Here is a 23,652-nt window from a genome sequence, read left to right on the forward strand (position 1 = left end):
AGGAGTTCACTGGAATTGCCACTTAATTGAGTAGCAATCAAAATAAACTGTGCACTCCACATGTCAAAGCGACATGCCCAGAGGATGTTGGGATGTCTGCAAAAGATGTCATAATTGGACTGCTCTCAGTTTTTAATCACATGAGGGAGATAGTATCTTCAGAACTGGACTTCTTTCTTTCACTGATAAAATTGTTTCAATCAGAGTATATAAACGGATTGATATGAACACGTGAAATGTGCATAATAGCCATTTCTGACTTTAGCCTGCTCTGGATTTTTTTTTAGAAATAACCCCAATTTTCCTCTCAGTAAAAGTATTTAAAAATAAAAACCAGAAAAAACATTAGTATCTATCTATTGCTGAGAGATTAAAATTTCAGAACATATTTAAAGGGTTGTTTTTTAAAAAAAAAAATCCCCACTTTAACAATTATGAGGAAATGTCTTGAAACATCTGCCAGGAACAGACTAAGCAATCTGAATGACATAACAGCATGAATGTGGTAACATTACAGCCTTGTCAACCTTTGACAGAAAAGATGAATTAAAAGATGGATGGATTCAAGAATGTATTTTGCATGGTCAGTAGGCCACAAGAGCTTTAGAAATTACATCACATGCTCCCTACAGACAGAAACAGAAGGAAATAGAACTGAATATGCTACGTCTGAACAGAACTGAAAGAAATTTGTTGCTATTTGGCATGGAGAATCAGGCAACACTGCCTGAAGATACAAGTCAAGAGGTTCAAATGTGTATTCTCCCCACTCTTGCTCAACTCCCCACCTCACTGTCCTACTATCAGCGCTGCAGCTGCCACAGCAGGAAGAGTTGGCAAGCACAGCAGTGCTGAATCACTTGGATGTCTCTTATCTCTTTTATGCAAGGGCTAAGGTGCAGCGGGGAAATGACTTGGTTATCAGGCCAGAGGTTGCCGGATCGAATCCCTACTGGTATGTTTCCCAGACTATGGGAAACATCTATATCGGGCAGCAGCGATACAGGGAGATGCTGAAAAAGCTATCATTTCATACCGGAGGAGGCAATGGTAAACCCCTCCTGTTTTCTACCAAAGACTTCTACAGGGCTCTGTGGTCACCAGGAGTCAACACCAACTTGACGGCACACTTTACTTTTTACTTTCAGGTCTTCGTAGATACTAGGGAAAGGAGTTCTCCATTGCAAGGAAGCTGAACACATGCCTAGACTACCCATTAGCATTTGTATATTCACTACTTATTCATTTGTCTGTTTGTTTTTCCTCATCTTTCAGGAAGAAATGAAACACTCAAATATCGTACAACAAACCTTTTATTGGACTGAAAGGTAAAGGTAAAGTGTGCCGTCAGGTTGATTTCAACTCCTGGCGGCCACAGAACCCTGTGGTTTTCTTTGGTAGAATACAGGAGGGGTTTAACATCGCCTCCTCCCGCACAGTATGAGATGATGCCTTTCAGCATCTTCCTATATCGCTGCTGTCTGATATAGTACCAGCGGGGATTTGAACGGGCAACCTTCTGCTTGTTAGTCAAGCATTTCCCCGCTGCGCCACTTAAGGTGGCAAGGTAAGGCACCCCAAAAGCATTCAATGGCTAATTAGTGGTATCCCAAAGAATGGCAAGATTTAGTCCATGAGCATTTCCAGACAGAGCTTTTAGTTCATTTCTCTTCCAGAATGGAGGGTGTGTGTTCACATATTGGCCAGATTTAGCCCAAAATCATTGCAAGCTATTGGGGAGCACACCACACACAATTTGGTAGGGAAGTATAGGAATCATTTCAGCACCTCTAAGTTGAGTTTCCTACGATTCGGGTGTTTCATTAGGCATTGGAATGTAGCCCAATTTACATCCAGGTTAAAAAATCCACTTTTTGTGTTAGTTTTGGGGGACAAATTCGAACTCGCAGTAAAGCTTTAACAGTAAACCTGTGGTAAAACCTGGTGTCTGAAAATGTTCCAATTTTGCTTGAAGTGTCTTGATCTCTGCATGAGAAATTAATGATTGCAGAGGTTTTTTGCCCTGAAGTGACAGTACCAGCAGCAGGATCTGGTAGCATATACAGATCCTTCAAAGTGCATCTCCACATTACAGGCAGGTGGTGTTTTGTTTTGCTTTTTGGTTAAATCTCAATCTTCCTAACCATTTAAAAGCAAAAGGAGAATCTGAAAATCAGTGGCAGAAGCCAACGGTCTCTGATTTATTGCTTTTGCATATCTAAACTTTCAAGCACCAGTGTTAGTTGAGTTGTGTGCAATTTCCTTCTGTTTCTTTCTTGTAGTTGTATGTACCTCTTAGTGCACTTATAGCTGCTAAATATTTTCCCTGTGTTTTTATTTATATGTTTTCATTTGTAAAGGCTGAAGTGGTTTTCTCTCAGACTTGCGAGCTGAGGGGAAATCATCCCCCTTGCTGATGTACCCTATCAACCAAGAGAAGGCACAGATCATGCAGAGAATCTCTCCCTGGGTACAGTGTTTGTTTCTGCAAAACTACTGTCGGAGCTAGGACCCTAGCAGCATCAACTTCAGTGTCTCATAGTGAGGGGGGGTGGTGGTGGTGGTGCTAGGGTCATGGATAAAAGTGCTGCACTCCTCCCACCTTTGTTCTTCCAGTGTTAGTCTCCACTTCAGAGATGGCTATTTGTTTAGTCTCTCTCCACTTTCAGCCTTAAGCTCAGCTTTCCTATACTTTTGTATTTATTTTGTAAATAAATCCTTGTTCTTCAAACTTAAAAGAACTGTCTCCAGACCACTTGCTTGGCTGAATTTTCCCCAAACTGGCTTTGTTCTGCTAATAGGAGTTGAACGGCCATTCTTTCCTACAAATGCCATTATTTGTGGTCAGTGGGGTTGAGCTAGCACACATTGGCATAGGGTGTCTTCAGGCCTGTATATACCATGTACAATTTGTACACCTATACTTTTATTTATTTTATTTACATTTATTATCCCACTCTTCCTCCAAGGAGCCCAGAGCGGTGTACTACATACTTACGTTTCTCCTCACAACAACCCTGTGAATTAGGTTAGGCTGAGAGAGAAGTGACTGGCCTAGAGTCACCCAGCAAGTATCATGGCTGAATGGGGATTTGAACTCGGGTCTCCCTGGTCCTAGTCCAGCATTCTAACCACTACACCACGCACAGTGTGTATGTACATTCACACTTTGGACTGGTTTGGATGATACTTAAGTGTGCCAGCCCAACTGCATTTTATAAGGACACAGATATATCATGAACATGCACACTCTTGCACACTTAATACTGAACCACTACAGTGTGTAGTGGAGCAGTTTCGACGCCCCTTTCCCCCAATGAGTGTAGGGCAAAATATTCTGGCATGCTGGTGGAGGGGGAGGATGTCTTTATGTGTGGCACACATACACCCTTATTGGTCAGAAAACTATCCTTGGAGCATAAGAACAGCCCTGCTAGATCAGACCCAAGTCCTATCTAGCCTGGTGGACCCTGTCAACCAAATACCAGTTGCACGCCTCTTAGAAGCCCACAGGCAAGAGGTGAGGGCATACCCTCTCTCCTGCTGCTGTTCCACTGCAACTGGTGTTTAAAAGCATCTTTGCCTCTGTGGCTCCAGGTGGCCTATAGCTACCAGACTAGTAGCCATTGATAGACCTCCATGAATTTGTCTAAGCCCCTTTTAATAAGAATCCTTCAAATTGCTCCACTGTAATTGTGTACACCATTACACCAGGCTCAGGGGTGGGTGGAGTAGTCTGTACTTAAATAAATAAATAAATAAATAAATAAATAAATAAATAAATAATCTAATTCAAAATATATGTCCAAGGTTATAAAAAGCCATCATCTGACTTCATGAAAATCGTTCTGGAGGTACAGTCATAATCACAAGCTGAAGTGGACTTGAGAAAACCAAAAATGCAAGCACACAAGCCACTCTAAACCACGGCTTCCTATTGTACCGTTTGGAAACTCCAAGTTTTAGGTAGTAATCTACCATCAGCGCAAGGCACGATTCAGTGCAATGACTGACTTGAAAGGAGCGCTCCTGATTTCACAAGAATTTACAAACCTCCTAAATCCTCAGGTCAAAATGAAAGTCTGGGAGCAGGGTCGACAGCGGGGTCCGATGAAACGAAACTGAAACCACTCTGTCTGAGAAGTCAAGCAAGTTTTACTTTCCATCAACTGCAAGGACTTCTTAGGTGGGCTCGGCGCACACACCAGCCCTCAGGTCCCGAAGGCGGGGAGGGGCATGGGTGTCAAGCGCCCCACAAAAAGTGCCGGATTTAGGCACAAGCGAAAAAAGATACAGTTTAGGGCTTCACATTCTGAAGGACCAATCAATCAAAAAAATATCCCAAGTTGTACATCAGGTATTTGCCTTTAAAGGTGCAAATTTTAAAGATCCATCCACGAGGAATGGAAAGCCTGAATCCTTTCTCCATCACCCCCCGCCGCCGCGCTTATCATCCACTCTTGGGGGGAATTTCATTACCTTGGGGGTTAGCGCCTCTGGATGCGTCTCTTCGTCAGCCGGTTCAGCTTGTGTTAGCTGTTGCTTTGATGTCGGAGATCCACCCTTTACGGGAAAGTGACCGGAGATCTGTGCGTGAGGAAAATACACAGAGTTACGGAGTGAACAAGAGGGAGGGGGCAAGCCAACGTCAGCGAGGTGGGAAAGGCTAAGAACTCAGCCCTTCTCAAACAGGAAACAAAGTCCAGCGTTACTGGGAAGGTCACGTGCCTGCCGTGCTGCAGCGATCCTTTTCAGGCTATCCTTGGCGTGTAGTTTGCCTGAGGCCGTCTGGGGCTTCGTGTCCCATCCTAGAAGTGCAGGTGCTCAAAACTGCCTGGAAATTTACACTTTGCTAAACTCCGTAGATACAATATCTTCTGAGTACTTGTTGCTCAGGAAAGTTAACCCAGTCCCGCGGGGGCGCTTACTTGGGGGAAAATCCCGTTGAACTTGGTCTTCCGAGCAAACAAACATAACACTAGGCTGTTAAGGGCGAAGGAAAGGGAGCTACGCACCCGCTCATAGGCAAGCCCTTCTTCATCACTGCTGTGTCGCACGGAAGACGATCTTTTGAACGGGAGTGATCCCTGCGCAACTCCAGCCCAAAAAAGAAAGTCCTGCGGTTTTTAGATTGTGAGCCATTTGGAGACAGGAGACCATTTTATTTGTGAATCTATCTTTGTAAACCGCTTTGTGAACTTTGGTGGAAGACAGGGGTGTAGCTATAATTGAGCGAAAGGGTTCTAAGAACTCAGACCCCAGTTCCTGAGGGCCCTCCAGCTCCACCCCTCCATATTTTTTCATTATCTCTCTCACTCTGGGTGGCCACCAGAGAGAGGGATGAACATGGGCCCCCTCTGCCCTAGCTACGCCCCTGGTTGAAGAGCAGTGTATAAATGTAGTAGTAGTAGGTAGACTATCAACTGGAATACTTATCAAGGGCGGGGCGGGGGGGGGGGCAGAGTGTGATTTTTAGAACGCTTGATTCTTGTAATGAGCAAGCCAAATTTCCACCCCCCCCACCATGATTTTCATGAAGTTAAATGCTGGCTTTTTACAACCCTGGACCTATATTTTGAATTAGATGATTGTTTGTTTGTTTAAATACAGACTGCTCTGCCCGCGCGCCCCAAACCTTTTCCACTCTCTTTGTTTCTCGGCTGCTGTGTGAGGACAACTCCCTGGGTTATCATCCCATGCTTGCTCCAGGGCAGGACGTATGCAAATTGGTTTGGGACCGGGTATGTCAAATTCCACTCCAGAGGAAGGACTGGGGTAAAGAAGTCTCACCTTCTCATGTACAGAGCTGGAGTTTGAAGTGGCAGTGACTAGCCAGGAAAGAGATAATTAGGGAGAAGCTTTTGTTGAAAATGTTCCTTTCCTCATCTCAGAGATGTGGCCTGGCCACCTGCCAGATCATTAGGAACAGCAAGAACACAAGCCACCACAGTACAAAAAGTGATGAAAGCAGGAACTAATAAAAGCGCATGGAGAACAAATAACTCCAGATAACAAAAGCAGGTGTAATAAACTACATCCTGCTGTGCAAGTCATACACACAAACTCACACACAATGCTAAGCAACTGAGCTGTTAAACCATTTAGAGGACATTCTAGAAAATGTGTTCCATTTTACAGCCAGGAACATTGAGGCTGATAGATGAGAGGGCCACATGAAAGACAGCGGGTGGGTTTGGACAAGACCTTAGTTGCTGGCTTAATATGATTAATATTTGTGTGTGCCATGAGCATGTACCTCCTTTCCCGTTCTCCTGGCATGCCAGGACACCTTTCCCTAATCTTATTTATTTATTACATTTATATCCTGCTTTTCCTCTGAGGAGGTCAGAGTGGTGTACATGGGGTACATACAGGTGAAACTCGAAAAATTAGAATATCGTGCAAAATTTCATTAATTTCAGTAATGCAAATTAAAAGGTGAAACTGATATATGAGATAGACGCATTACATGCAAAGCGAGATAAGTCAAGCCTTAATTTGTTATAATTGTGATGATCATGGCATACAACTCATGAGAACCCCAAATCCACAATCCCAGAAAATTAGAATATTGTGTAAAGGTTCAACAGTAGGCTCCAGGTGTCCCACTCCAATCAGCTAATCAATCCATAACACCTGCAAAGTGTTCCTGAGCCTTTAAATGGTCTCTCATTCTGGTTCATTAGGAATCACAATCATGGGAAAGACTGCTGACTTGACAGTTGTGCAGAAAACCATCATTGACACCCTCCATAAGGAGGGAAAGCCTCAAAAGGTAATTGCAAAAGAAGTTGGATGTTCTCAAAGTGCTGTATCAAAACACATTAATAGAAAGTTATGTGGAAGGGAAAAGTGTGGAAGAAAAAGGTGCACAAGCAGCAGGGATGACCGCAGCCTGGAGAGGATTGTCAGGAAAAGGCCATTCAAAAGTGTTGGGGACTTTCACAAGGAGTGGACTGAGGCTGGAGTTAGTGCATCAAAGAGCCACCACGCACAGACGGATCCTGGACATGGGCTTCAAATGTCGTATTCCTCTTGTCAAGCCGCTCCTGAATAACAAACAACGTCAGAAGCGTCTTACCTGGGCTCAAGAAAAAAAGAACTGGTCTGTTGCTCAGTGGTCCAAAGTCCTCTTTTCTGATGAGAGCAACTTTTGCATCTCATTTGGAAACCAAGGACCCAGAGTCTGGAGGAAGAATGGAGAGGCACACAATGCAAGATGCTTGAAGTCCAGTGTGAAGTTTCCACAGTCTGTGTTGATTTGGGGAGCCATGTCATCTGCTGGTGTTGGTCCACTGTGCTTCATTAAGTCCAGGGTCAACGCAGCTGTCTATCAGGAGATTTTGGAGCACTTCATGCTTCCTTCCGCAGACGAGCTGTATGGGGATGCTGACTTCATTTTCCAGCAGGACTTGGCACCTGCCCACACTGCCAAAAGTACCAAAACCTGGTTCAATGACCATGGGATTACTGTGCTTGATTGGCCAGCAAACTCGCCTGACCTGAACCCCATAGAGAATATATGGGACATTGAGAAGAGAAGGATGAGAGACATGAGACCAAACAATGCAGAAGAGCTGAAGGCCGCTGTTGAAGCATCCTGGTCTTCCATAACACCTCAGCAGTGCCACAGGCTGATAGCATTCATGCCACGCCACATTGAGGCAGTAGTTGCTGCAAAAGGGGCCCAAACCAAGTACTGAATACATATGCATGCTTATACTTTTCAGAGGTCCGATATTGTTCTATTTACAATCCTTGTTTTATTGGTTTCATGTAATATTCTAATTTTCTGGGATTGTGGATTTGGGGTTCTCATGAGCTGTACGCCATGATCATCACAATTATAACAAATAAAGGCTTGACTTATCTCGCTTTGCATGTAATGCGTCTATCTCATATATCAGTTTCACCTTTTAATTTGCATTACTGAAATTAATGAACTTTTGCATGATATTCTAATTTTTTGAGTTTCACCTGTATATCATATGGGGTAGCAGTTTGTCTGAACCACTTCTGTACATGTGCTTCGGATTTTAAACTCACCCATCATTACTCCTTTCACAAGTGCACATGGCACTGTGTGCTGCCAGTACATTTGGAATAGAAGGGAAGGGATTTGCTGTATAATTCTTAAGGCATACACTATTTGCTGTGCCTTAAGAAATCAGCTGAATCTTGCATGTTAAATGAAGGGGGAAATTATGAAAATGAGTGTCATGGAGAGATTTTTATTCAGTTAGGTTCCCTCCCTTATTGTTTCTTCTTCCATAACAGCATAGACCGGTGTGCAGGTTTTCGTGGAAATAAATTCAAGTAAGTCTGTTGCATTCAATGGAACTTACTATCAGGAAAGTTTTTGAATAGTGGCCAAAATCTCCTATGAGCAGATGAGTTCATATATTTTATTAATTTTTACATTTCTGTCCCACTCTTCTTCCAAGGAGCCCAGAGCAGTTATACATGGCTATGCTTATGCTCACAACAGTCTTGAGAGGTGGGTTAGGCTGGGACATAAGTGGCTTGCCCAAATTCACCCAGTGAGTTTTGTGACTGAATGGGGATTTGAGCTCTTTTCTCTGCATCCTAGACCAACACTTGAACCACTACACCCTGTTGAGGATAATCAGGAAAATTTCTTGTACTTTTTAAAAGATGCATTTTTAGCCTACTTCCTAGTGAGCTTGTGAGATCACCTGACATTCTGTGTGTGTGTGTCCGTGTGTCCCCCGCTATCAACTTCACAACGCCTGGACCAATATGAACCAAATCTGGTAGAGTTGTAGGGATACCTCAACAGGGTCATTTGTGATGATGTCATCCACCCGATCCAAGATGACAGATGCATAAACTTTTGAGGCGCAAGTGGGCTAACTTGTGAACCGCCTAACCAATTTGAACCATATTTGCTACAGATGTAGGGACACATAGGGATGCCCAAATGGTGTGGTGTGTGATGATGTCATGCACTCCAAGATGGTGGCCACATGAACATCTGAGGTTCAAGCAAGCTAATTTGTGGACTGTCTAACCAATTTAAACCAAATTAGGTGCAGTTTAAGTGAGTGACATAGGGACACCTCAACAGCGTAGTTTGTGATGATGTCATCCACCCCAAGCCAAGATGGTGGATGCATAAACCTTTGAGGAGCAAGTGGGCTAACTTGTGAATTTGATGTCATCCACCCGATCCAAGATGGCGGATGCATAAACTTTTGAGGCGCAAGTGGGCTAACTTGTGAACCACCTAACTGATTTGAACCAAATTTGCAACAGATGTAGGGACACATAGGGATGCCCAAATGGTGTGGTGTGTGATGATGTAATCCACTCTAATTCAAGATGTCAGCCACATGAACATCGGAAGCACAAGTGGGCTAATTTGTGAACTATCTAACCAATTCAAACCAGTTCTGGATGGGGTCACACTTCCTCAGAAGGAATAGGTAAGTAGTCTGAGGGTGTTTCTGGAGCCAAACCTCTCCCTGGTATCCCAGGTTGAGGCCAGAAGTACTTTTTATCAGCTTTGGCTGATACGACAGCTGCGTCTGTTTCTTGAGATGAATGACCTCAAAATAGTGGTACATATGCTTGTAACCTCTAGGCTGGATTACTGCAAAGCGCTCTATGTGGGGCTGCCTTTGTATGTATTCAAAAGGAAAGTGCAGTTGGTCCAGAATGCGGCAGCCAGGTTGGTCTCTGGGTCATCTAAGAGAGACCATATTAATCCTGTGTTGAAAGAACTACACTGGTTGTCAATACATTTCTGGGCAAAATACAAGGTGCTGGTTATTACCTATAAAGCTCTAAACAGCTTAGACCCTTTGTATTTAAGAGAACGTCATCTTCACCATGAGCCCCATCACCTGTTAAGATCATCTGGAGAGGTTCGTCTGCGGTTGCCACCAACTCATCTGGTGGCTACTCAGGAACGGGCCTTCTATGTTGCTGCCCCTGAACTTTAGAATGCACTCACTGTTGAAGTAAGATCCTCCCCATCTCTGGCAATTTATTAAAAGGCACTGAAGACACATTTATTCACCCAGGCTTTTAATTAGATTTATAGTTTTAATACTTTAAATGTTGGGTTTAAAATGACTTTAATGTGTAAATGATTTTAATTGTTAATTGATTTAATATTTAAAATGATTTAAATTGTAAATTGCCCAGAGATGCAATATTTGGGTGGTACAGAAATATGTTAAATAAATAAATAAATATCCCATGTACTAGGTCCATCAAAACCAAATTGGACAGTATAACCTAGTAATGGCTTGACAGTTTAGTGCTTGTGTGTCCTTTTAGAATAAAAATCTCAGTTTACAGCCTTTTGGATGGTTTGAATGGCCTACATCTCTTTGGTTTGGGACAATTAGGGATGAGCCCGAAGCGTTCCAGCGCCTCTTTGGAGGGACACCGAAATGCTTTGGCTCCCTGATGCCAAAACGTTTGGCATGGGATTCTCTTAAGAGGAGGTGGGCAGGTCCTACCTGCCAGCCCTCCGAGCCCCCACTGGCCCACCACGGTGCTATTGCGACAGAAGGACTTCCGTGTATGCCATTGTTGGCCCCGCAAATGGTGTCGGTGCATGCGCTGACACCATTTACATGCCAATGTAATAATATTGGAATAATACAGCAAGTTCATAGGCACTTCCTCAAATAGCTTGCAAAATCGTCTGGTGGCCACTCAGGCACGGGCCTTCTCCGCTGCTGCCTCGAGGCTTTGGAATGCGCTCCCTAGTGAAATAAGAGCCTCCCCATCTCTGGCAGCTTTTTAAAAGTCTTTAAAAACACATTTCTTCACCCAGGCTTTTGATTAATGTTGTTTTAATGGTTTTAATGCCGTTTTAAAATATTATTTTTAAATTTTTAAATTGTTGTAATGTGTGTGCCCCCCCCCATTTTTGTCTTAACAAATGTTTTACTTTGTTTTTATTCTGTTGTAAACCGCCCAGAGACGTAAGTTTTGGACGGTATAAAAATGTTTTAATAAATATTAAATAAATAAAATGTTTGTAGAACAGAAGTGGGCTTTCCCACCTTGCATCATTGTTGGTGACTAAGACTCAAGAGCCTGGCTATAGAACAGAGGATTGCTACTAGGACAGAGCAATAAAACCCGGGAAACCACCTTTTTGTTTCCTGCCTGGGGCTCTGTGCTTTTAACATTCAACAAGCGTAGCCTTTATGTGTTAGTGTGATGGGTAATTCAACACCAAGTTGTAAAAGACTCGATGTGATGCATTCCTGCTTGTTATTCAGCTGTCAAAATCTGGGATCTTCTGGAAAGGACAAAAATGGGGGCGTTTTTCTCCTTCTTTTAAATAAAGAGATGCGAAAGAAAGAAGAACATAACAGGAAGTCAAAAATGATTTTGCTGTGTGGGGGCGGGGGGAGCTTGATAAACTAGACTGGAAAAAGCTGAAGAGAAAGAGAGAGAGAAATAGGGATTTCCATGGATAGCAGGCTGGAACATGAGTGCCTCATGTAACAGCTGAGTGCAAAAATGTTGCCAGTTTCACTCACCCCTGGAGGTGCAGAAGTTGAAGCAAGGGTAATCACAAAAGTGTTTAGAACCCTGCTAAAATGACCAAGAGGTGAATACATCGGGGTGAACACAGCGCTGATTGCAGTCTGCTTTGAGCAGGGTGATCAGAGCTGTGCCGAGTGCTCTCACTGCTTCTGTATACTCTTCTCCATTTTCCTTTGCCTCAAGGCCACACAGAAACTTACTCAGGAAGCTTGTTCAGATGACCAAAATTACCCAGCCGGGGTGGGGAGAGGGCTGGGAGAAGGCAAGAGCCTACCTGCCTTCCCCCCCCCCCCGCCCCACATGATCCATAGCCTGACCAGGGCTCCACAACTCGTGTGCCCACACGAACGCCTGGGTGGCGCAGCAAGGAAGAGCCGAGGGGAAGGATGCCCGGCCTCCAGGAATCCCATGATGCACTGCATGAGCAGCATGGGGGAATGCTGTGGGGGAATTCTTGGAGGCCAGATTGCTCCTTCCCCCTGGCTGTATGGTGTGTATGGCAGTGGCAGCCAAAAGGAGTTGCCAGCAGTCCGCTCACCCACATGAGCCGGGAGTGAGGTAGGAGGCACATGCATGTCCTCTTACATCACTTTTAGCCCATGTTTAGAACCCAGGCTACCTGGCCGAGGAGTGATGGAATTGGGAGCAATCCTGGTGGTCAGGTCAGGTAGGCAGCAGCGATATAGGAAGATGCTGAAAGGCATCATCTCATACTGCGCAGGAGATGGCAATGGTAAACCCCTCTTGTATTCTATCAAAGAAAAACCACATGGCTCTGTTGTCAGCAGGAGTCAACACCGACTCGAAAGCAACTCAACAGCAAACTTTACCTTTAGCTGGGTAGTTAAATAGAACCTCCAGGCAATATGCCACTAAACACAGGTTGGAGGGAGAGGGGCAGGGAAAGGCTGTTGTCTTTGTTCTTAGATGCAGCTGGCTGGCTTCTGCAGAAGCTGTACCTTGGATCTAACCTAGTAAGGCTCTTAATATTATTATATTACATTATGCTCTCATTTCTCTATGTGGTGAGAATCTCCATGAGCAGCACTACTCAGATGCTGGATTCCTTTGGGAGGATATCACTGGAGATTTATGTTGCCTCTGTGATATTTGATTTACTTGTAAATAAATAGTACATTTTTATTTACTAATGTATTAGTTGACCAGTCCTTATACTCTTTCAAGTCAGCAACAATTCACATCATATTCCCAAGATAAATCTTTGCAACCCATTAGACTTTTCTAGCTCTTGGCTCTTTTTCTCTTTTTCTCACTCTAGTCCGTCTTTGGATCACCTAGAAGTTTTGAACTGAAGTTTCTTCTGTATTTCTTCTTCTCACTCTCTCACACTTCTTAGATCAGGGGACAGTAAGTGTCAACTATAATGCAATAATCCCCCTAACAAAGAAATGGACAACAGCCATTCAAGGTCACTGGCAAGTTCTTGGAAGGCTAATTTCAACACTTTTCTTCCTCGGGGGATGGAGTGGGAAACTTACATTGAAAGCTGCTATGGATGATAGTCACACAGAAGCAGATCAGGTGAGAAACTGGCCACATTTACATGTAACATGGGTCCAATTGACCTGCAGTTCTGCTGCTCCTTTCTCTGCAGTCAGCAAGACAGCAGCAGTGGTGCGGGGGACCTGACTGTGCAGGTTTCCTTCTTGACTGAAGAACAGCCCACATAGCCAATCATGCTGGAGTTGAAGGAGGAGCTTCCTCCCTCAACTCCAGTTCCAGGGGAAGCAGCCTTCGGTTCTGAATTTGGATGTACTGCAGGCTGCCTGGAAGCTCAGGTTGCGGCAAAGCAACTCACTATAACCTGAGGGTTCAGATTGGAGTTCCAAATCTGAACCCTCGGCTTTGTCACATATCTAACCCCATTTGACTGCATTCCGAAGTAATGGCCATAGAACCTCTGGCCCATTCAACTGTGCTAATGTGGCCACTTCATGTAATGTTACCCATTAGCCATTAGTTTTCTGCAGCAACTTGAAAACCATAGGAGCTCCACCAGAAAAAAACAAACAATTCTCTTCCTGTTGGTTCATAATGAAAAGGGAGAACATTTAGACTTTTGTATCTCTAGGAGTTACAGGGAACAATGGAGTGAATCTAATCATTTCTTTACATCAGTAATATGTTTCCTGCACTTTCAGTTTTACTGTAAACAGCATTCTCATTTCCTCTTGTATGGTATTGGTATATCTTGGTATTTAGATGTTGCTACAGAAAAACATTTCTCCTGTCCTATGTCCATTCAGGATTTGTCAGAAAATGTTATTTGTAATCCCACTAATCTAGTTGGGGCTGCAGTCCTATGCACACTTCCTTTGGTGTAAACTCTACTGAATGCAGTGTGCCTTTCTCTTGAATAAACATGTGTAGGATTGCACTGCATGGGAGCATCAAAGGACTCGTATGTTTCTGCTTATATAAATGGTCAGATACAGATATGGATATAGACAAGATACTCATAGATATGGTTGGATGGGTTTCCTCTGGTCATTCAGTTATTGGAAGTTACCTAGAGTATTCTCAGATAAATTGGGATATGTGTATGTAATAGACCTAGCCTAACCAGAGACCCATGTCATGCCACAGTCTCCAACTGCCTCCATTCCTCGGCTCCTGTTCACATTCTATTTAAGTGGCCTCAGAAGTGTTGGGGTGGGGGATAATTATCACATGATTCCTCCTCCATGTGTCATTGAGAGGGATCAGACCTCTCCTCGCTAGGAGTCTCTAGGGTCAAGTTCCCTAGAGACTTATCTCTCCTGATCCCGCCCTCTCCAATCTAGCTGCCTCCCTCCTTCAGCTGTTGCCTGTCTCATGGGTTGACAGCATGGGGAAGTTCTACTGCAGTCCTGGGCTTTTGAACCTGACCTAAGAGTTCTTTCTCCCTTGCCAAAGTGACATGCCCTTTGAATTAGCTAAAGGCAAAACAAAGTGGAGATCTCATGGTCCCATAAGATCCAGAATGCAAACAGTGGTAACTACAGGCTTGTAGTACAGAAGGGTGCTCCTCGGCGGGAGCCCCCATACAGGCCCTCTTGGTAACAATAGGGCCATGGGAAGAGCTAAAGACCCTATCAGATTTATATTGGTGAATAGATACCCTGGTCCCAAGCCATATAAGTGAATTAACTGCAGCTGGTGAACCAGCCCAAACTGGAAAAAGTTGCTCCTAGACACCACCACTATCTGGGCCTCCAGGGACAGTGTAGGTCCCGGAAGACCACCAAACTACAAGCTTTCTCTTTCAGGGGGAGCAAGTCCCCATTCAAGACCAGATTTACGCCACCACTCAGATTACCAGATTACCAGGTTGACTGATCCAGAGTACCTCCTTCTTATCTGGATTAAGTTTCAGTTTGTTTGTACCCATCCAAGGTGGAATGGCTTCCAGACACTGGTTGAGGACACCAGCTGCCTCCCTGGTATTAGCAGACAGATGACACCAGATCCCTTTCCTATGGATAACCTCTTGTAGTGTTTTCATGTATATGCTGAATAGCACGGGGGATAGAATAGAACCCTACAGCCTCATAGGCCAAGGGGTGGAGCAAGCAAGCACCCCCCTATATAGGGCATATAAAAATCCTCTTCTGTAACTTTTTTTTTAGAAAGTAGAAGCTTGTTGATAATGAAGACATTGAAGACATTGATAATGAAGACATTAAATGCAGTTTGAAAGCAAATAGTGGTGGCAGCCAAAGAACTGAATTCTATTGAATTGATTAATTGATTAAGTGCCGTTAAGTCGGTGTCGACTCTTAGTGACCACATAGATAGAATCTATTCAGGATGATCTGTCTTCAACTTGGCCTTTAAGGTATCTCAGTGGTGCATTCATTGCTGTCACAATCGGGTCCATCAACCTTGTTGCTGGTCGTCCTCTTCTTCTCTTTCCTTCAACTTTCCCCAGCATTATGGACTTCTCAAGGGAGCTCGGTCTTTGCATAATATGTCTGAAGTATGATAGTTTGAGCCTGGTCATTTGTGCCTCGAGTGAAAATTCTGGATTGATTTGTTCCATGATCCATTTGTTTTTTTCCCCTCTGGCTGTCCATGGTATCCTCAAAAGTCTTCTCCAGCACCAAAATTCAAAAGTGTCAATGCTTTTTCTATCATGCTTCTTCAAAGTCCAGCTTTTGCATCCATAGAGTGTCACGGGAAAAACCATCGTCCGAATGATTCTAATCTTTGTAGGTGTAGACACATCACGGCACCTAAATATCCTTTCCAAGGCCTTCATTGCAACCCTACCAAGTGCTAGTCTGCAGCGTATTTCTTGACTGCTGGATCCTTTACTGTTGATGGTTGATCCTAAGAGGCAGAAGCTATCCATCAATTCAATGTCTTCACTGCCAGCGTGGTGAGCCAGCGTGGTGTAGTGGTTAGAGTGCTGGACTAGGACCGGAGAGACCCAAGTTCAAATCCCCATTCAGCCATGATACTAGCTGGGTGACTCTGGGCCAGTCACTTCTCTCTCAGCCTAGCCTACTTCACAGGGTTGTTGTGAAAAAGAAACTTACCTGTAAGTATGTAGTGGGCTCTGGGCTCCTTTGAGGAAGAGCAGGATATAAATGTAATAATAAATAAATAAATTATCAATTCTGTGGCTGATTGCTGTACCTGTTGTCATTAGTTTAGTCTTCTTTACATTTAGTTGTAGTTCCATTTTTCATTGTGCTCCTTGACTTTTATTACTAGAGCTTGCAGATCATCTATATTCTCAGCTATCAGAGTGGTGTAATCAACGTAGTTTAGGTTTTTAATGTTTCTTTCTCCAACTTTAAAATCACGCTCATTTTCTTCCAATCCAGCTTCTCTTCATCTTCACCTTCTTCAAATATTTATCTTCTTCTAATCTTCTTCATCTTCCAATCCAGCTTCTCTCAGTATACGTTCTAAGTCTGAATTAGAACACTCTGAATATGTTAGAATACTGAATTATATGTACATATTTCAGTATATGTTCTAATATTATTTTAATGAATAATGTCTGAAATTCATTCCTTACCACCATTAATCCTAAATTATTACCTATAAAGACCTTAACAGCTTTGGTCCATTGTTCCCTAAGGTATGTGCACGTGCATCTGCTCACAGATTTTTTGATGTCTGCTCAGTTAATTTTAGATCCCACGCAGGTTGAATCGGGAAGGTCCCACTCTGAATATAGATGCACACACACTGCCTTGATACTGCCGTCCAGAATAAAATTCATTCTGCACAAACATGAAAAAAATTAGAGAGAACACTGTTTGGGTCCTGGGTACTTAAGAGAACACCTTCTCTGTTATGAACTCTTTCACCTATTAAGATAATCTGGAGTGATCCTGTTACAGTTACTGCATTTGGTGGTTACTCATGACTGGACCTTTTCTGTGGCAGCCCGGGGCTCTGGAATACACCCCTTCTTGAAATCAGACCATCTCGTTCTCTGTCTGCTTTTTAGGAAGAACCTTTTAGTTTTCCAAGGGTTTTGTTTTTTCAAAAAAATGTTTATATCTTTTGAGATTGTGTTTTACTTTTTTGTTTTTTTAACTTGTTTTGTGAATTTTAACTGCTTTATATTGTATTACAATCACTGAGGCTATTCTCACGACCAGCAAAAATCGGGCTAGGAGAGCCTAGCCCGATTTTTGCTGATCGTGTGAACCACCGGGCTCACAGGTGAACCCAGTGGTTTACAAGCGGCTAGCCCACTTGAGAAGCCCTCCCCTTAGCCCAGGTTAGCAGAGCGCATGCTCCGCTCACTGGGGTTAACAGATCGTGTGCTGCTGCAGCGTGGCTCCACGCTGCAGCAACTCACAAGGAGACCTCCGACCGGGAGGCTAAAAAGCAGCCTCCTGGCTCAGGGATCTCTCCAGCATGCCCTGCACGCTTGCACAGGGCATGCTGGTGCTTCTGGGGGCTGTGCGGCCCCCGGTCCCCCCTGTCCCCACTGGCTCCGTGACGGAGCCGGCAGTTGTGTGGGCGGCCGCTGTGGCCGCCTGGAGCCGACTGACTGCTCGTCTGTGGGGAGAGCGGGCTAAGCTCGCTCTCCCCACAAACTCCATTTCGGCGGTTCCCACTGATCGTGGGAACCGCCTCACTGTGTTTTGACTTTGTGCATCACCTAGAAGTGTCTATATCAGGCAGTATAGAAATATGATAGATAGATAGATAGATAGATAGATAGATAGATAGATAGATAGATAGATAGATAGATTAGCCCCTCGCTACTTTTTGGTGTTCTTGTCCCCATAGGACTGCCAGGTCACAATGTTGCTATGACATAGAAGCTACAACTGGCAGAATCCCTATCTAGCTCTACACCTGTGTCCTTTGCAGTCTCTCCTTGCCTACTGATATCCTCACTGCTAATAGTGCAGATGTCCCCTTTTTAGGCACTCGGTGTAGTTTTTGCTTCAGTTTTCCTTCCGTCCTAGTACCTCTTTGCTTCAGCTGCTTGACTCCATTCTCTGTGATTCTCAGGTTCTTTCTTTTCAGATTGCCTTGTCTCACTCCCCCTTTGTGTTTCAGCTGCCTTGTGTTTTGATCAGTCTGAGAACTTCTCTTTTCTTCCCTGCCTAGCATATAGGAGGGGAAGTGTAGGAGTAGTAGTGGGAACAGAAGATTTGGTGTTGGCAGGTCAGAGGTCACTATAGGGGAAAGGAAACCAGAAACCTTATATCATCTATGCGTCCCGTAAGCTCACAGGCTTAGAGAAGTAGTTCCACCTGTCTACAGAGTGTGATTTTGCTTTTCTGTAATGCCAGGATGACTCAAAATAAAACTGAAATAATCTATAATCTGATTGTGAGGATGCCAACCTGGCTTGCACAACAGTCCTGACTAGGGGAGACAAGTGACCCAGTTTGGACCCAGGTGCTCCCAAGGGTGCTCAAAAGAGCAGGTAAGAGAAATGAGTGGAGAGATGGTGTGTCTGTGATTCATATAAATAGCATCTCCCTTACCAGAATCCCTGTGGGAACTGGCCTACATGTGTTAACTTTGGCCTGGATAACAGGAATAGATTAGAGATTTGTTTGGTATATCAATCATCTCACTGCCCAACAGAGTCTCTAACTGAGTTGATGAAGCTCCCAAATGGTCTCAGTTCCAATGCATATTATGGGTCACATGTTTTATCTGGTCTTTTGCTCTGATCAAGGAAGTGTTCCATGAGTGGGGACCCCAGTGGTCTCCCCTTTAGCTGTCTGAACCTGCAACATTCAATGAACTGTGGTTTATTCCAGGCAGTGATCTGACCCCAAGATCTAAAGTTGGTTAGTTTGTCATAACCTATGCCTCACATGATGTCTGAATTTGCAATCATGGTTTAACCTCCATTTGTTTCAGTAGCTCTGCCCTCGCAGTACTCTTGCATAGAGACAGCAAGCCTAGATCATGGGATGCAAGAAGAATGGGCTGGGCGGCCAGACCAAAAGAAACCACAATAATGTAAAACAAACCAAGATCTCTGATTAGCTGTGGGGCCAATCCATGTTTGTTACATAAATCATAGTTACATAAATCATGGTCGCACATGATATCTGAACCTGCCCAATTAGCAATACAATTAGGTTTTTTTGTTAGATTTTCTTTGTTTTTACATTCCTCCCTGTCCTGAATTATGTAATAAATAACGTAATGGAACTGTGTCTGATTCAGTTAAGCTGCAATCCTAACCACACTTACTGGGAAGTAAATCTGGTTTAATTCAGTGAGGCATACTTCTGAATAAACACATTTATAACTGCTCTATAAATCTATAGGTGTGTTTGCCATCTGATAGCAGCTTTTATGAGACTTGAAAATGACTTGAGAGTCATGAGTTTTCTTTCAAATGACTTTCAACTCTCTGGGGGAAAAGTCCTGTTGTCTATCTTTAGTCATAGACTTTGGGTACAATAAAATTACTGTGGTTCTCTGGAGGCCCGGCTAGCCACACCCCCATGTCTAATGGCACAGCCCCATTTGGAAGGGGGAGCAGCCCGAGCTGCATTGTTCAGCATGGGCCAGAGCGACTCTCCCTGCCTTAAAGGCAGGGAGAGCCATTCTGGCCGTGCTGCCAATGCAGTGCGGGCCGATCTCTCTCCTAAACAGGGCCACGCAGCCCCGTTTGGGAGGAAGATCGATTGTCCCCACTGCATTGGTAGTGAGACCAGGAGCGGCTCACTCTGGCTGGGTTAGCAGCGTGAGCCACTCCTGGTCTTGCTGCCAATGCAGTGGGGACAAGTTTTGAAAGACACAAAAAGCCACAAACCATTTAAAACACAATTCTCAAAACAATATAAAAACAATTTTAAAACAATTCAAAACCACTTAAAACCAATTAAAATACTTTTAAAAAACAGTGTAAAAAACTTGGAAGGCCAGGCCAAACAAGTAAGTCTTGAAGGCCAATGAGGAGCCCAAACTATGGATATCTGCTGGGAATGAATGACACAGGCCAGGAGTAGCTAGAGAAGAAGGCCTGGTTCCAAGTCGCCACCAGATGTGCCAGTAGTAACTGGAGACGGACCTCTCCAGATGACCTCAATGAGCGACGGGGATCATACAGAAGAAGGCACTTGGACCTAAGTAACCCGGACCTAAGCCATTTAGGTGATAACCAGCACTTTGTACTTTGCCCGGAAATTGTGCCTCTGACAACTGTGTTGGCCAAGATCAAATAGACTGATGCATTTTTATTGAGTCCATGCATCGTCCCATCAGATATAATGGCCCATAGCAAATGATGGAAAATCACTGAAATATATTATTGTTAAGTCAATATCAGATAAAACTTTCAGGCATGTATGATTTTTCATGATCCATTCTTAGGGATTGATAGTACTCCCATTTCATGCAGAAGTGCCCGGGCTTCAGAGAAGCAGGTTTAAAAATGAACCTGGATACAGGCCCTCCAAATGCATGGTACAGATAGGAAGTGTACTTCTGTAGCTGCCTTCAGCATACCATGTGAATGACTGTGTACAGATCTGTACCTGTGTACACTGTACACTCGTTGTACAAGTGTTGAACAAAGCATGTGAGTGGGCCTATACAGACATGCACATACTATTAATTCATTAATGGGGAACTGGCCCTCTTTTTGTCTGGCAGGGCTTCTGTGATTCTGCAACCTGCTGCAGAACTACTGAGTAATGTTACTTCTGCAGTCTCTGACCCTGCTCTGTCTCCCTGGGATCCCTATTTTGGACAGGGGCATATCTCCAACTGAGCATCTATCTCCTCTGGACTAGGGATGTGCATGAACCAGTTCAGCCCTCCCTTCCTGGAGCACCGAACCAGTTGAAACAGCTGGCATTCAAACCGGTTTGAAGGGGAGCGGGGTTGCCTATCTATCAGCCCCGGCTGGGGATGTGCACAGAAGAACCAGCTGGTTTGGTTTGAGTCCGGACCAGACTCGAACCAGACCAGGCCAGTTCAATCCAGCACCCCCTTTGAACCCAATGGTGGCTCCGCCCCTGATTCAAATATATAGTTTCAGACATGTTACAGACCTCTCATAGGACTATACCACTTTAGGCTTTCAACTGCCCTTGTGAAAAAATGTGCACACCAGAGAGAAGGTGACGTGGGGGGTTGGCGAGCTTTATATTTTTTCCCCAGAATTTTTTTTAAGGCACTTATCCCCTCTGAAGGAGATGTTGGAGGTGGTGGTGGGGGTCCACAGAGGTTCCCCCTTCCCCTGCCGGCCTCAATGCAGCCCAAACCGGCCTGTTCAGCTGGCTCTTCGACCTGTTCGGGCATTCCCCCTCAGTGCAGTGGCCATTTTGGAGGCCACCACGCTTGCACAATTGGACTCTGAGAGGCCTGGATAATGCAAGGCCTCTCAGAGGCCAATTGGACAATTGTGCAGGCACGGTGGCCTCCCAAATGGCCACCGTGCCGACAGGGAAGGCCTGAACAGGCCAAAGAGCTGGCCGAACGGACTGGTTTGGGCTGCATTGAGGCTGGCGGGGGGAGGGGGAACCTCCGTGGACACACACACACACCCCTGCTGTCTCCAACAACTCCCCCAAGGGGGTAAGTACCTTTAAAAAAATTCCCCTGAAAAACACACAAAAGAAACCTCATGAACCCCCGAACAGTCGGGGGGTGTTCAGTCCGGGGTCGGACCAAACAGGGGATGTTTCAGTTTGACACTGAACTGTCAAACCGAACCGGTTCAACATCGAACTGGCTCGATGTCAAGCCAGTTCGCACATCCCTAGCCCTGGCCTTTCCACTTTCCTTGCACTGGCGTTCTCCAAAATAGCAGGCGTGCTGGACTGCAGCATTCTTGCTTGCGCCTTGATTAGCGTTGCCATGCTCATGGCTGATGTGAATGTGCACAGCACGCATGAACATTGGCCGTGAGCATGATGATGCTGATCAGGGCACAAGCAGGAATGCTGCAGCCCAGCACACCCACCATTTTGGAGAGTGCTGGCAGGGGAAAACAGCAGGTAGGCCATGCCTTCCCTGTCCCTTAAAGCAATCCCCCACTCCTGGGAGTGCACAAACAGTTCATTTACAGCTCTACACTGGACATGAGCCACCGGGGGGGGGCACCATGCTCATAGGGGAGCCACTACATTCTCCGACAGCTCACCAGGGAATGAATGTTCATTGTCAATTTTTAAAAGATCTACACCTCTAGAGGTGAAAATAGGTGATTGTATTGTAATGCTTTTAGTTTTCAGTGTGTTATAATGCTTGCTTGCTTGATTGAAAATAAAAGAACCTAAAGGAGAAATATTTGGACTTACAAAACTTTTACATTTTCCCCAGTTTTGCATTATCCTATTTAATATATAGCTTTCATAATTCATCACACCTGACCTTCTATAAGGATGTTCACTTGCCCACAGTAAGTAATCTAGTGGTACCTTACATGCATCTTGTTCAATAACTTTAAAAGGGTCTGTGTCCTTTGCAGACTTCTATTTTAGAACCAATTTCAATCTCATTGCTTTATAATAAAGTATTAACTTTGGTGCTGCAATGCTTTCTTTTTTGGTTGCCCTTGCAAAGTAGCTAACGACACCGATGTTCTCTTATTATTCCAAATAAAACCAGTTATTACTTTGTGCCACTCCTTTAGCTTCTTAGCTGGAATTTCCACTGGGACATTCTCCAATATGTATAAATACATTTGCCGAACATGAACTGGTTCAGCGCTCCAGGAAGGGAGTGCCGATCCGGTTCATGCACATCCCCAGTCCAGAGGACACAGTATTTGGTTCATCTTCATTGTATTGATCATCCCTATCCAGGAGATATTCACTTAGACCAATGTTCCTTGTTCCTTTTGTAGTTCAATTTATTTTTATTCACTGTTAAATACACACCCAGAGATCTTACAGGTTTATCTAACCACTTTAAATTATGACATTTAGCTATATTTTCTTTAACTGTACAATTTAAATTTACTGATTGCAATTCTGTTGTAGACTTGTTCAGCTTGTATCATATGCCCAATCTTGTTATTTTTGTAGTACTTTTGGTAAGGTATCCCCAGTATTAATCAAAGATAACATAATGTCATTTGCAAATAGAGAGATTTTAAACTCTTGCGCTTGCACTTTAATTTGTTTTATTTCATTATCTTGCCTTATTGCTTTGGCAAGTAGGTCTATTCCTATTAGGAACAGCAGGGCTGATAATGGGCAATTTTGATGAGTTCCAGAACACCGATTGATGTCATTAGTTAATAAGTTATTAACCTGGATTTTTGCTATAGGTTTATTATATATTGTTTTTATTATCTCATGAAAGGAATTGCTTTTGTGAGATAAATACATTCATTGCATCATATCAAAATTCTCTTTCAACAAATCAAATGCCTTTTCTGCATCTAAAAAAAATAAAAGCTGCTGGATTTTTTTTTCCCTGGTGCAAAATTAATCAAATTCAGTGCTCTTCTAGTTGCTGTAGGTATATTTCCCCCTAACAGGAACCCTGATTGATCCACATAAATAATAGCTGAAAGTACCAAATTCAGCCTTTGTGCCAAAATTGAAGTAAACATTTTATAAGCAGAGAAACTGGTCAGTAGGCACTTACAGATGAAGGAACTTGATCGGGTTTTGGAATCAGTACTATCCTTGATTAATTCCATCAATCTGG

The 23,652-nt window shown here is 43.9% G+C and overlaps 1 protein-coding gene across 2 annotated transcripts in view; it reads right to left on the reverse strand.

The window, feature by feature from the left end:
* The window catches only part of LOC128351774 (phospholipid scramblase 1-like), a 51,955-nt gene that overhangs the window by 23,047 nt on the left and 5,256 nt on the right, over nucleotides 1-23,652 (reverse strand). For both annotated transcript variants that reach the window (XM_053311629.1, XM_053311628.1), the window contains exon 2: nucleotides 4,480-4,587. Coding sequence is in view for 1 of the 2 variants with exons in the window: in XM_053311628.1 (XP_053167603.1) it covers nucleotides 4,480-4,587 (108 nt within the window). In the remaining variant the exon portion in view is untranslated. The remainder of the gene's footprint in view (nucleotides 1-4,479; nucleotides 4,588-23,652) is intronic.

Source organism: Hemicordylus capensis, chromosome 3, assembly GCF_027244095.1.
Source record: "Hemicordylus capensis ecotype Gifberg chromosome 3, rHemCap1.1.pri, whole genome shotgun sequence".
In the NCBI taxonomy this organism is placed as follows: domain Eukaryota; kingdom Metazoa; phylum Chordata; class Lepidosauria; order Squamata; family Cordylidae; genus Hemicordylus; species Hemicordylus capensis.